This window comes from Perca fluviatilis, chromosome 24 (assembly GCF_010015445.1).
Source record: "Perca fluviatilis chromosome 24, GENO_Pfluv_1.0, whole genome shotgun sequence".
In the NCBI taxonomy this organism is placed as follows: Eukaryota; Metazoa; Chordata; class Actinopteri; order Perciformes; family Percidae; genus Perca; species Perca fluviatilis.
In genome coordinates this window covers 10,433,905-10,446,348 of record NC_053135.1, presented here as the reverse complement: position 1 = coordinate 10,446,348, position 12,444 = coordinate 10,433,905, and the positions used below count along the sequence as shown (strand labels likewise).

Sequence of the window (12,444 nt, the reverse complement as noted above, 5' to 3'; positions counted from 1 at the left end):
AAATCTGGCATAGTGGCACCAGGGCTTGTGATTGACCCCTTCCTATCTCTATGCATTGTACATATGCCCTTGTTGTATTAAACATACACGTGTTTAGGGAAGTTTATTATGTCGCTGTAACAACAAAGTTATTCAAACGAGAGACTGAAATATTAAAGTGGTACCTTCATCATCTGAGCATCGGATGGAACTCATTCCCAAAAAGTTATGAACGAACCTTTTTCAAACCAATTGGTGCTTTGTATTCCAGCCGTGGGTAGCAAAGAGGAATATTAGTAATCATATTTAGTGGTTTTGTTTACTATTATTTCATTACATTTCTTTGGAGTCAACATAAACTCTTCATCCTCAAAATACTGTTTTGAAGCCAAAAAGTCATGTTTAGCTGTTTGTCTCTGTCTGTCAATCAGCTGAATGCAAAGTGTTACAGACTCGGGGGTGGGGGTGGGGGTGGGGGGGTGGGGGGGGGGTGATGCTGCGGGATGAGATTAAACATAGTCTATAAAAACTGCCTTTTATCTGATGTTTTGGTTTCCCTAGGGATACCCGTTTGTGTATATTTGATTGACTTGCAATTTCAAGTCAGTATTTCACCAAAAAATGGTCTTTTAATATTTGATGCGTGAAGAAAAGCGCCCCGCTTCTCTTTCTTAGTCTTTGTGAAGAGGGATTTGAAGTTTGAAGGGAAGTGGGAGAGCAGAAAAACATTTCAGAGCTATGATGCTGGGACCAGAGAGGAAGAAGTGACATTAAATACGGTCATAGTTTTCATCCCACGTTCAAAAACCTAATAATCTATAGGACTGTTCTGTTGTAACAGTAGGTAATGTGATGCAGTCAGTTTAGTACATGGAAGTTATTTGATGGAACAGCCATTTCAGAGGGCATGGGCACTAGATGAATATAACAGGAGAATTCAGAGCAGAGAGCTGCTCTTGCTTCTGCTGTTTGTTCGGTGGAAGAGTGGCGCCATCCACAGTCTCAGACTTTGAACAGCACATTGTTCCACAGAACAATAATCGGAGTTTACTGTACGCGTACAGCTGGATGACAAGGACAGTTAGAAGCAATTTAAAGTGATCAAAACAGCTTCAACGGTTCACTGTGTGTCCATTGTTTTATGGTACAATGATTACTTGTTCAAAGTACAATATTAACTAAGATGGGGCCCTTTCCATCCATCAAACTTTATTTATACAGCATCTTTCATATGAGTTATTGCAATTCAAAGTGATTTAGGGGTGACAAGTTAAGAATATTCAAATATAAACAATTAAGCAACTGGATACTGGTGTACATGAAAAACCAGGAATGATAAAAGTGAAATAGTCAAAAAAACAAAGAAATGAAATCCAGACAAAACCAGGGAGACCACGCAGGATTTAAATAAAACAAATTGATTTAACCCATATTAAACGACATCCAAATATACCGTGTAAGCATGTAAATCAGTGGTGTGAATACATGATACATTGAATATAAAGTCAATTACTGATCATCTGATCAGAAATGCCTTTATATGAGCTTCTTCACTATCTGTTTTATGGGTATGAATGTGTGTGAATATTAGCTCCTTTTTCTTCTAACGTCAGTGAACAGTTCACCTCTGGAGTGTGTGTGTGTGTGTGTGTGTGTGTGTGTGTGTGTGTGTGTGTGTGTGTGTGTGTGTGTGTGTGTGTGTGTGTGTGTGTGTGTGTGTGTGTGTGTGTGTGTGTGTATTTTACATACTGTATGTATTTGTGGAGACCAGACGCATGTGAGTTCCAACATACTGCACAGTACGCTTGTCCTATAGTTGGGAAAATGTCAGTGATATTTGGTTTACTCAATAATTTCTGTATTCAAACTAATAGAGTGAAACACAACAAAAACGCGTTGAAGAAATAACGGAAAAGAAAACTGGTGATGGTAAATTCCTTTTAGATATCTTTGTTTAATATAGGTGTCTTGTAAGTATTGCTATTCCTGAAGTGAAAACAGTACCATGTACTTTAAAGCTCTAACATCTAACCTTTCAAAGAAGTGTTGAATCAACTTAATCGTCCATGAGGCCAATATTTTATGTTTTAGGTGTTACTGTTATTTTGTATGGGTTAAAATCCGAATAGGATACAAGGTGTCCTGCCCTTCAATGAGGAAGGACATTTTTCAATAAACAATCCGATATTTTAAGCAACTGCCCGTCAGAAATAGAGAAACCTGTTTCACGACGCAGGATTACTAAGTAATCTGGTTAACTTTACAGGAAGAATGCACAATAACACAAAAGTCCAAGTTGGGGGCACACTTAGAAAAAGCAGTCAGCTGCTCCCTGATTGGCTAACAAAGCTCCAAGCCCTGCACAAAGTTGAGCTTTTCTGCTAGAGCGGCTGGTTTAGAGGCTCCAACAGAAGCAATGCAGTTTCAATGCATGTGTAGCCTCAGGTAGCTTCTGCTGGCTTGGTGTTGGCATTGTGTCTGTGATGTCTTTATGATAACTTTATGAAGGGATGTGTTGATATGGAAGTGGGTGGAGCCAGTTTTGTTTTGACAGAGCCAGGCTAGCCGTTTCCACCTGTTGTTTCCAGACTCCATGCTAAGATAAGGTAAGAAAAGCAGCTACAGGCTGTAGCTTCATATCGTCACCTTCCTAAAATAATGGCCTAAGTCATTTTTTCAGGTTTTTCAGAAAACACAAAACTAAGTCACACGCTTGACATAGGCCATTGTACTAAAGGTGTAGAATCACATGACCTGTTCAGCTGAGGATGTAGGCGATTTTACCAGAGGTGGCCAGCACCATGAGGAGATGATTTAGGAAAAAAAAAAACATATGTGACATATGTAACACAGACATAAGAGTGGTATCAATCATCTAACTATATGCAAGAAAGTGAATATTTCCCAAAATGTCCATCTATTTTTGACATGCAATTCACCATTTGTTATGTAGGTTACGATTAGTTTAAAATAGTATAGTTTAAAAGTCACAAAATACATGATATCATATCAATTTCAGTTTCCAGTGTGATTATCTTCATTCAGCCTGCACAATATCCATAAAGTGAGATTATGCTGAAATATGTAACATGCTATTTATTGTATTTTTGGCACAAATCGATCTTAAATAGACCCAAGTAAATGAATCCAGTTTTAATTAGTTGTATCAGTGTATGAAGTGAGGTTAGATGGCTGTATATCCACGTTAACTTGCACACCATCATCATCATCATCATCACCATCACTATCACCATCATCATCATCATAATTAGTATCATCTTCATCAGAGCGCGAAGACCAGCCTGTTGTTCCCGCCTCCACACAGGTGGTGATGATGCTGCGGTGGGCGGAGGCTCGCGGTCCTGTTAACATGCCGAAGACCAGTCTGACGGGAAACTTTCCACAGCAAAGGACACGACACAGAGATAAGCTATCCACCAGGTGAGTATATGTTGTTTTTTTTTTACTGTTTGAAATGTTTAGAGCTCAAATATCGCGATAGACATTTAAACGGTCGAGTTTTGTCACGTAGGCTATTGTATTTAATTAACTGCAGTCGAGTCTCGAATTTTTGTGTAACTCTTTTCTACTGCTAATGACCACAGACACGTTTAACTTATATTTTAATATTGTTTTAGTAGGCCTACAGTAAAAAATAATAGTAATAATAATAATAATAATAATAATAATAAGGTCACTGCAAGAATTTGAAGAAAAATTCTGAGAATATCATTAGAGGTTGAAACAAAAACAATGGCAAACTCGTCACTTTAATGTGCTAGGTCTCTTAAGGGAAAATTACAGCCAGCAGCCACATACTTTAACTGTTCAATAATAGCCTATACGTTAATATTGTAGGAAACGGTTCATTATAATACTCGCAGTTCCACAGAAAGTCCCTTTGTATTACAATAATATTAGATACATCATAAAAATCAAACAGTATAAAACACAGCCATCTTTTTTGTTGTTGCATAAACCATATTTTTTTCGTAAAACTACGGGAATTTGAAATATCGAACTTATCATTTTACTTTCAGTAACAAAAAGTCCAATTGAAGTATAGGAGTACTAAATAAGTCAGAATTGATTAAAAATATTACAATTAATTAAACCAGCAACCGAACTATAATAATGTTTTAGGAATATGATGGCAAAAAGCATCCTATAAAAAGCATCCTATAAATTGCTGCTACAATCTCTCCTGCAATCTCTCCTGCAATATCATAGGAATATTGAGAATATTATTTTATAAAGTATTAAGGAAGTGAGTTCAAACACACTGCTACACACCCATAGTCCAACCACATATGCGTTCTCATTTATTTGCCTAATTAAACCTATATAACTATATTTATCCTCATCAGAAGTTAATCTTTGTCTTCTTTTTTTTTTGGTGATCTGGTGCAATTCTAACATAACCGAACTTGAACCTGAGCAGAGGTTTAATTAGCTAGAATAAGTGGAAACACCTTTCCAAACACACGCAGGACATTAAGTGCATTTTAGCTTTTAGCTGCCTCCAGAAAATGTGTACATCAATGAGGTTAAAATCAATTCAAATTTCATATTTTGAATTGAAACCATATTGTAGAGAGCATAGCAGTATGACTCCCTTCGTTCAATGACGAAGAATAAAAGACACCCCTACAACACAATTGTGAGTACCACAACTGTAGGTGCATAAAAGATATAACAAGATACACAATAAATATCTAAAAACAAGAATAATTTAAGACATAAAAAACGACTGGAATAGTCTCCTAACAAATGACTATGGATGCCTTCAAGCTGTACATGACTAAACCGGTTTACCCAAAATCCACCTCATGAAGTCGGTTATGATTTTAACTCAATATTGACTTACTGTAAATAGCATTAGGAGTACACCCTGCACGTGGAAATACAGTAAGTCCGACTCTGTTGAGGAAATGTCACTGATGCTGTTGTTTCCAGCCGTTTACACAAGTGAAATATTCTCTTGCTGCCTGAACAGAGCTAAAGTAAAGTGAATGAAGCTGTGTAAAGGGATTTTGATTTTCCAAAGACTTCCACACATTCATTCAGTCAACCCGCAGCTGTCCTCCAACGACCTGCACACTCTGCTAAGCAACAAACAACCAGCCCTGAGGCAAGCCCCTCGTACTACAGTCCTGTAACAAGGCTAGTGATAGCATTGCTTACAGAAAATACAGCTAGTTATTACTAGAGAGCAGCTGAGTTGTGACTTCCACAAAATATTAATACACCAGCTTATGTTTAGCAAATTCCCCCCAGAGCCTTGTAGCCTTTCATTTTCTCATAGTTTCCATGTTAAAAAGTATACAAAGGCATTTGGTGCCAGAAAATTAAGTAGCAACTATTGTATTGTTACTCTTCTTCAATAAGAAACAGGTATTTTTTTTGGTCAGAAAAAACACACATTTGAAGATGTTACCTTGGGTTATGAGAAACTGTGATGTTTTAGACCAAACAATTGCACCAATTGAGCTGATAACTGGCAGCATAATCGCTAAAAATACCTGCAGCCCTAACCCTCCCAACTTTCTCCTTGAAAAATGCAGCACCAACTTGCAAAGGTTCTCAGTAATAATCATGCTTTAATCATATTTTTTAAAGGAGTGAATTGAAGCAGCAGAGGTCGAGATAACCTGACTTTTAAGATCTAGTATATGCCACTTCCCTGTAATGCAACTTGATACTCTCCCTGCCTAAACGCCCACATCTTTCAAACACCCAACTATAGAAATAGAATATACCATGTTTGGCATTCAGAGACTTGAAAGATTTGCAAGACTTCCCTTGCATTTTGCTTAAGAAGACTTGTGACTTGATTCGAGACTAATCACAAGTCCAGTCTGCAAACTGGAGGAGTCAGTCTTTTGTTCTCAGCTATGGTGCTGCTATCTTATATCATTTATTTACCGGAACTGTTCATTCTGAGTCACTCTTAAATGACAGCCTGGCAGAATGGGTTAAGTGCTGACTAGTCCACTTCTGGCACAGACAGCTGTTTGTCAGTCCCAAGATCCTCCACCCTTTGGAAAAGGCCAGATGAGGAAATAGGCTTTATGAAAGGCTCTGCTGTGCAGGTGCATCGGAAAGACAGGACAGAAAAGAAAAGAAACATGTTCCGTGTTTACACAGCTTGCACTGGTATTGATATAACCAGGGGGTTGCATTAATCAAGACTTTTCCTTTATGTACCAAATTCTACAAGCCTTCTTGGATATTTGTTGACATTTGAAAAATAATAACTTATATACAAGTGACATAATAGTTCAAACAGAAAGTTAAAGAAATGAGCAGACTTAGGTCAGGTCACCCAGCTGATGATCAGTTTACTCATCCACTCATCCTGTGAAAATGGTTGTATGATGTCCTTTTTTTTGTCAGCTCCGGTGATGTCATGAGGGTTAGCTTGGTTTGTGATTGGAGGTGTAGATGTGAGCTTAACAATTCTTTCTTGATCTAGAAACAGACAAATTGACAAATCAAGGAGATGTGGAGACGTGTAATGGATAGGTGTAATGTAATGTAACGTGAAATGTATTATCCAGTGTTTTTGGCGTTTAACTCATACTGGGGATAAAAAATCAGGATATCCTGTAACGCCCTGCAGTGCCCTGCTACGCCATGAACTACTACAACTACTATTTCTAGTCACTGTTCCATTATCTTTATTATGACTATAATTGCCACTGTTCATCACACCCCCAACCGGCACCGTCAGACAGCGCCTACCAAGAGCCTGGGTCTGTCCCAGGTTTCTCCCTAAAAGGAAGTTTTCCTCGCCACTGTCGCACTGCTTGCTCTTGGGGGAATCACTGGAATTGTTGGGTCTTTGTAAATTATAGAGTGTGGTCTAGACCTACTCTATCTGTACAGTGTCTCGAGAAAACTTGTGTTATGATTTGATACTATAAATAAAATGAATGAATTGAAATCGAATTGAATGATTAGGCAGCGTATTGACTTCCTCTCATGGAAAATGCTTCAGCAGACAGCGACCGTAAAGCATTAGAGATCGTAGGTGAATGTGTCAAACTTACAGCATTGATTTGGAAATAAGAATACTTTTTTGTTTGTACATTTGTGTTTGTTGCAGGATCCAGATGACCATTTTCTTTTGAGGCTCCCTCAATCAAAACCCAGCGACAAGCCGCAACCTGCATTGATTCCTGCATTGATTCCAAAAACTGAGTTTAACTACAAAGGAACAAGGAATATTTATCTCCGACTTCTGCTTGATAACTGATTTATATTAGACAATGTGCAGATTACTGTATATAATTATTTTGTTGCCCAGCTGAATACAACATTTTGACACCCTAAAATCAGATTCAAACAGAAATCTGTGGACTTAAATTAGTGGATATTTCAGTGCACGTCAATTGTACATACAGGGTCATAACTAGACATAAAAGGCAAATATATTGCACCTGGATAAAACAGTCCTACGCAGTGCTAGCACAGCAGTTAATTTTGTCCTGTTAAAGAACTACAAAAGTGCTCAAACATGGCTGCCACCATGGCAGCGGCAGACATCATTGTTGTAGTTATCTACTTCATCCTGGTGCTAGCGATAGGTTTCTTTGCCATGTGGAAAGCCAATAAGAGCACCGTGAGTGGCTACTTCCTCGCTGGGCGCTCTATGAATTGGGCGGCTGTAGGAGCATCTCTATTCGTCAGCAACATAGGAAGCGAGCATTTCATTGGACTAGCTGGATCAGGCGCTGCTAGCGGGTTGAGCGTGGCTGCATGGGAATTAAATGCTCTATTATTGCTCCAGTTATTAGGCTGGATATTTATCCCTGTGTATATTCAGTCCGGAGTCTACACCATGCCGGAGTACCTGTCCAAACGGTTTGGCGGGAACCGACTGAAAGTGTATTTTGCAGCGTTATCTCTCATCCTCTACATCTTCACCAAATTGTCCGTGGATCTCTATGCCGGTGCCTTGTTCATTCAGGAATCCTTAGGGTGGAACCTCTATTTGTCAATCATCCTCCTCATCACCATGACAGCTTTGCTGACAGTAACTGGGGGTCTGGCTGCTGTCATCTACACTGATACGGTCCAGGCATTCCTCATGATCGCTGGAGCCCTCTGCCTCACAGGCATCAGCCTCTTCAAAGTGGGAGGACTTGAAGGTCTTTTTCGATCTCCTTTATGCATCGTTAAAACCATTAATACCATATAATCAGGTAAACTGCAATTCTATCTGCATACTATACCATATGCTAAACCATGTCCTGCCCTGTCATTTTAAGGGGTGAGGACCAAGTACATGCAGGCTGCTCCGAACATCACTGCCATCTTGCTGTCTTCATCCAACCTGACATATTCTGAATCCTGCCACCTCCGTCTAAACCCAAAGCCAGATTCTCTGAAGATACTTCGAGGCCCAAGGGATCCAGACCTGCCTTGGCCTGGTTTCTTACTGGGCCAGACTCCTGCCTCTATTTGGTACTTGTTCAACTCTTTCCACATAGACAGACTTGGACAAACTGGTTCAGTTTCATGTAGTGCTTATATGTGTGTGTACCCAGGTCTTTCCACTTGAGCCAGTGTCAAGCTTGTACAAATCAACAGTGAAAATATATTGAGCAGATTGCCATGAAATTTGCTCCCCAGAAGAGCTCCAAAAACTGAAATGATTTACATTTCAGTTTTTTTTATCCAGGCAATGTATTTTTTACTTTAGTTTTTCTTGAAGGTTTAAGTTTTTATTTAGTTTGTGTTATAAAAATATTTTTCACTGCTTATTTTTGTTTTCATTTTAGTTCACTATAATAACCCTGCTGGAGCCCTGGGTTTAAAAGTGTCCCTGGCCTAGCAATTTGCCCACAAAGTTAGCCTTTGGAGTCAGTACAAACAGCTCAGGTAATGGGGAGTGAACCAGTGTCCTTGCTATAATGCTGCTTGATTCTTTGTAGAGGACTATTTGTTAACTCTAAGCATCCTCCCTCTGTGTTCAAGGTACTGGTGTGCAGATCAAGTGATTGTACAGCGGGTTCTGGCAGCGAAGAACATTGCCCATGCCAAAGGCTCTACTATCATGGCTGGCTTTCTGAAAATCCTCCCCATGTTCATCATTGTCATCCCAGGTAGAGCCATTAATTGCTTTTTGAGTAAGGTACCCCTTAATCCTGACTGTGGGCTCACTAAATAACTGCTTTATTTATTATCACAATTCCAGGGATGATTTCCAGGATCTTTTTTGCTGATCAGTTGGCGTGTATCAGCCCAGAGCACTGCATGGAAGTGTGCGGTTCTGCGAGTGGCTGTAGCAACGTGGCTTACCCACGGCTCGTCATGCTTGTGATGCCCGTTGGTCTCCGCGGCCTTATGATGGCTGTCATGATTGCAGCTTTAATGAGTGACTTGGACTCCATCTTCAACTCCGCAAGCACCATATTCACATTGGATATTTACAAGATGCTACGAAAGCAGGTGTCATCCACGGAGCTCGTCATAGTCGGCAGGTTTTTTGTGGTTTTCATGGTGGTCATCAGCATTGCCTGGGTGCCAGTCATCATCGAGATGCAGGGAGGCCAGATGTTCTATTACATCCAAGAAGTAACTGATTACCTGACTCCACCAATAGCGGCCCTCTTCTTGCTTGCCATACTGTGGCGTCGCTGCAATGAGACAGGTGCCTTCTGGGGTGGGCTGGTAGGGTTTGCTCTTGGAGCATTGCGTCTGATTTTGGCATTGGTTTACCGCGAGCCTCACTGCGATCAGCCTGATGAGCGGCCATATTTCATCAAAGATGTTCATTTCATGTATGTGGCAGCCATCTTGTTTTGGGTGTCAGCCTCTGTGGTCGTAGTTGTGAGTCTCTGCACTCCTCCGCCCAGAAAGGAACAAATCATAACCACTACCCTGTGGGGGTTAAACAAGAGAAGGAGACTAAAACGGCAAGAAAAAGAGAAAGCTGGAGAAGACATCACTGCTTTGAAGCCTCTAAACCATACAGTCCTAAATGGAAACAGTTTGCTCAGTAAAGAAAACTGTCAAGACCAGCCAGACGAGCTCAATGGCATTGAGGCCAGTCATGAAAATGCTCAACCAGGCAATGGTCATGATTTCACAGCCAGTGAAAAAGAAACACACCTTCCAATCCAGAATGGTTGCCACTTACAGATTTCTGCCCCTAAAATGGTAGAAGAGGGAGGAGGGAGAGGAGTGAGGGTTGGAGAGGAGGAAGAGGAAGGCTGCCGAGGAGGAGGAGGAGGAGTGGTAGAGGGTGGGAAGTGTATGAAGGCTTTAGAGTGTTTGTGTGGCTTCCAGGAGAAGCCGTCCGAAGCTCCGGTCATTACAGTCCAGGAACAGGAGAAGATCGTGGATGAGCTTCTCCATGAACCTCCACTAACCAGAATCATTCTGAACACAGGACTGGTGGTGATTTGCTCTGTCGGGATCTTTCTATTTATCTATTTCTCCGTATAGGCTCATTTAATTCCATGCAGTGGGACACGTTTGTCCATAAAATACAAGCAGGAATGGTCTACAGGTAAGCTATCCTTCAGCTTTCTCTTAACATTTAATTAAAAAAGGGCATGGTAAATAGGGAAAACTGCCACCTTTTCTCATGAAAACATTTTTTTCAAATTGTGTGTGTGTGTATGTATATATATATAATTTTTTACACCTGTTATAGAACTCGGAGGGGGTCGTCCACTCAAATGGCTTAAATTTGTTATTAACGGTAATTGTGATATTATGGTGTTATTGTATTAATTTGCAAGAACTTGACGTCTGATTTCAGATGTGAAGAAGGGGGTTTGCTCTTTCCTCATCTTCTGGATTGATCCAGTGAATATAATTGTGTTAATGTAATTATTTACTTCACTGCATGAAGTTTAGAACATAATCTGCAAGATAAACTGAGTCCAAATAATATGTTGGTATTTGTCAATGTGGATATTGTGAGGATTTTCATTAAAGTTTCCTTGGCTGTAAAGGGCTTGTACAGGTGCACTGTGGGATTACTTTGCTACAATTGTTTATGAAGATGTCATGACATTAAAAAAATGCTCTTCCTAACTGATTCTTGTATGATGTAATATTTATTCCCCTAACTTCATAGCACCAAATAAATAACTGTACTCCACAACATTATTTACTCTCAGGTGATCTAACCTGTTTTAAACAGTATATGGATCTAACCCATAGATCTAACCAAACTGGTAATTCTGCTCCATTAAAAGGCCTCCACCAGAATATGTACTTGAGTGCTACTGGATGTTAACAGTGTTCAGAAACTACATGATATGCCTTATAGGCTTTCTCTGAACGGATCTGCTTGACAGAGATTTAAAAAAATAAACACTGAGTTTTTGCTCATTAGAGTTGACACTAAAAACACACCCAACACAATCTCTGTTTGGTCGATTGGTTCAGACTGAAATATCTCAACATCTACAAAATAGATTGGAACAAGTTTTGGTGCAGATATTCCATGGTTCCCAGAGATTTTAAACCGTATTGATTTTGGGGACCCTCTGACTATTTCTATAGCGCCAGCAAGAGGGTGGCATTTTTGTTTATTCAGTAAAGTGACTCAACTATTGGTTGTATTTGGTACACCCATTCATGTTCTCCACATAATACATTTTAATATCTTTAGTCATCAATTGACATTTCATATTGCCATACAACTGATAACATTCCCATCAGCCTCAGGGGTACTTTTTGTTAAGTGCTAATTAGCAAATTGTAGCATGCTAACATGCTAAACTAAGATGGGGAAAAAGATCCATTTTATTCTAAAGATCAGCATGTTAACATTAGCATTATACCCATTGATGACATCCTAACCCTATGGCATTTAGTACTTTTATCAGGTTCGGGAACTCACAACAGACAGATTTAAAAGAAAATGCAGAGGCAAAGAAAGTGGCGGGAAACTCTTTAAACACTGGAACCCACATTTCCTATAATGCAACTCAGTAACATCTTTTCATAAGTCTCTACCTGCCTCGGAAACCGTCTGTCAAACTCCATGCCCCCTGTTTGTAATGCTGGCTTTCTTTTATCAAACTTAAAAAATGCAAATGTTGGCTGCTTCCCGATGCTGCAGGGAGGAACGACTGAGCGCTGGCATTTTTCAGTTTAATAGGGCACGCATCTGAACACATAAAAAAGTCAGTCAGGTATTCTTCAGAATCAAGTATTCTTTATTACCACAGATAATGGTGTATCCCTATATACTAGTGGCCATGTTATAAACACAATCTAATCTGAGAGATTACTATAAATATGCACTCCCTCGTATGTTCAGTGCATTTTCTTGCGATTTGTAAGACACAGGCCTATTTTGGAAATTGCACTCATTACCAGCTGCAAGTACTGCAATTTAATTATTGAATGCAAATCTATATGTAAGCTATAATAAGATTTGGCACAAGAACTTTTCTAGGAAAACAACTAAATGTGAGATAAATGTCTGCCTCACAG

The 12,444-nt window shown here is 39.6% G+C and overlaps 1 protein-coding gene across 1 annotated transcript; it reads left to right on the top strand.

Annotated features, from left to right (window-relative positions):
• The first annotated feature begins 3,298 nt into the window (after window positions 1-3,298).
• Window positions 3,299-11,035, top strand: slc5a3a (solute carrier family 5 member 3a). Its single transcript, XM_039792687.1, has 5 exons — window positions 3,299-3,420; window positions 7,088-8,132; window positions 8,253-8,448; window positions 8,962-9,089; window positions 9,182-11,035. Exons 2-5 carry the CDS (start codon window positions 7,499-7,501, stop codon window positions 10,432-10,434), a joined length of 2,211 nt encoding a protein of 736 aa, XP_039648621.1. The 5' UTR covers window positions 3,299-3,420; window positions 7,088-7,498; the 3' UTR covers window positions 10,435-11,035.
• The last annotated feature ends 1,409 nt before the right edge of the window (window positions 11,036-12,444 follow it).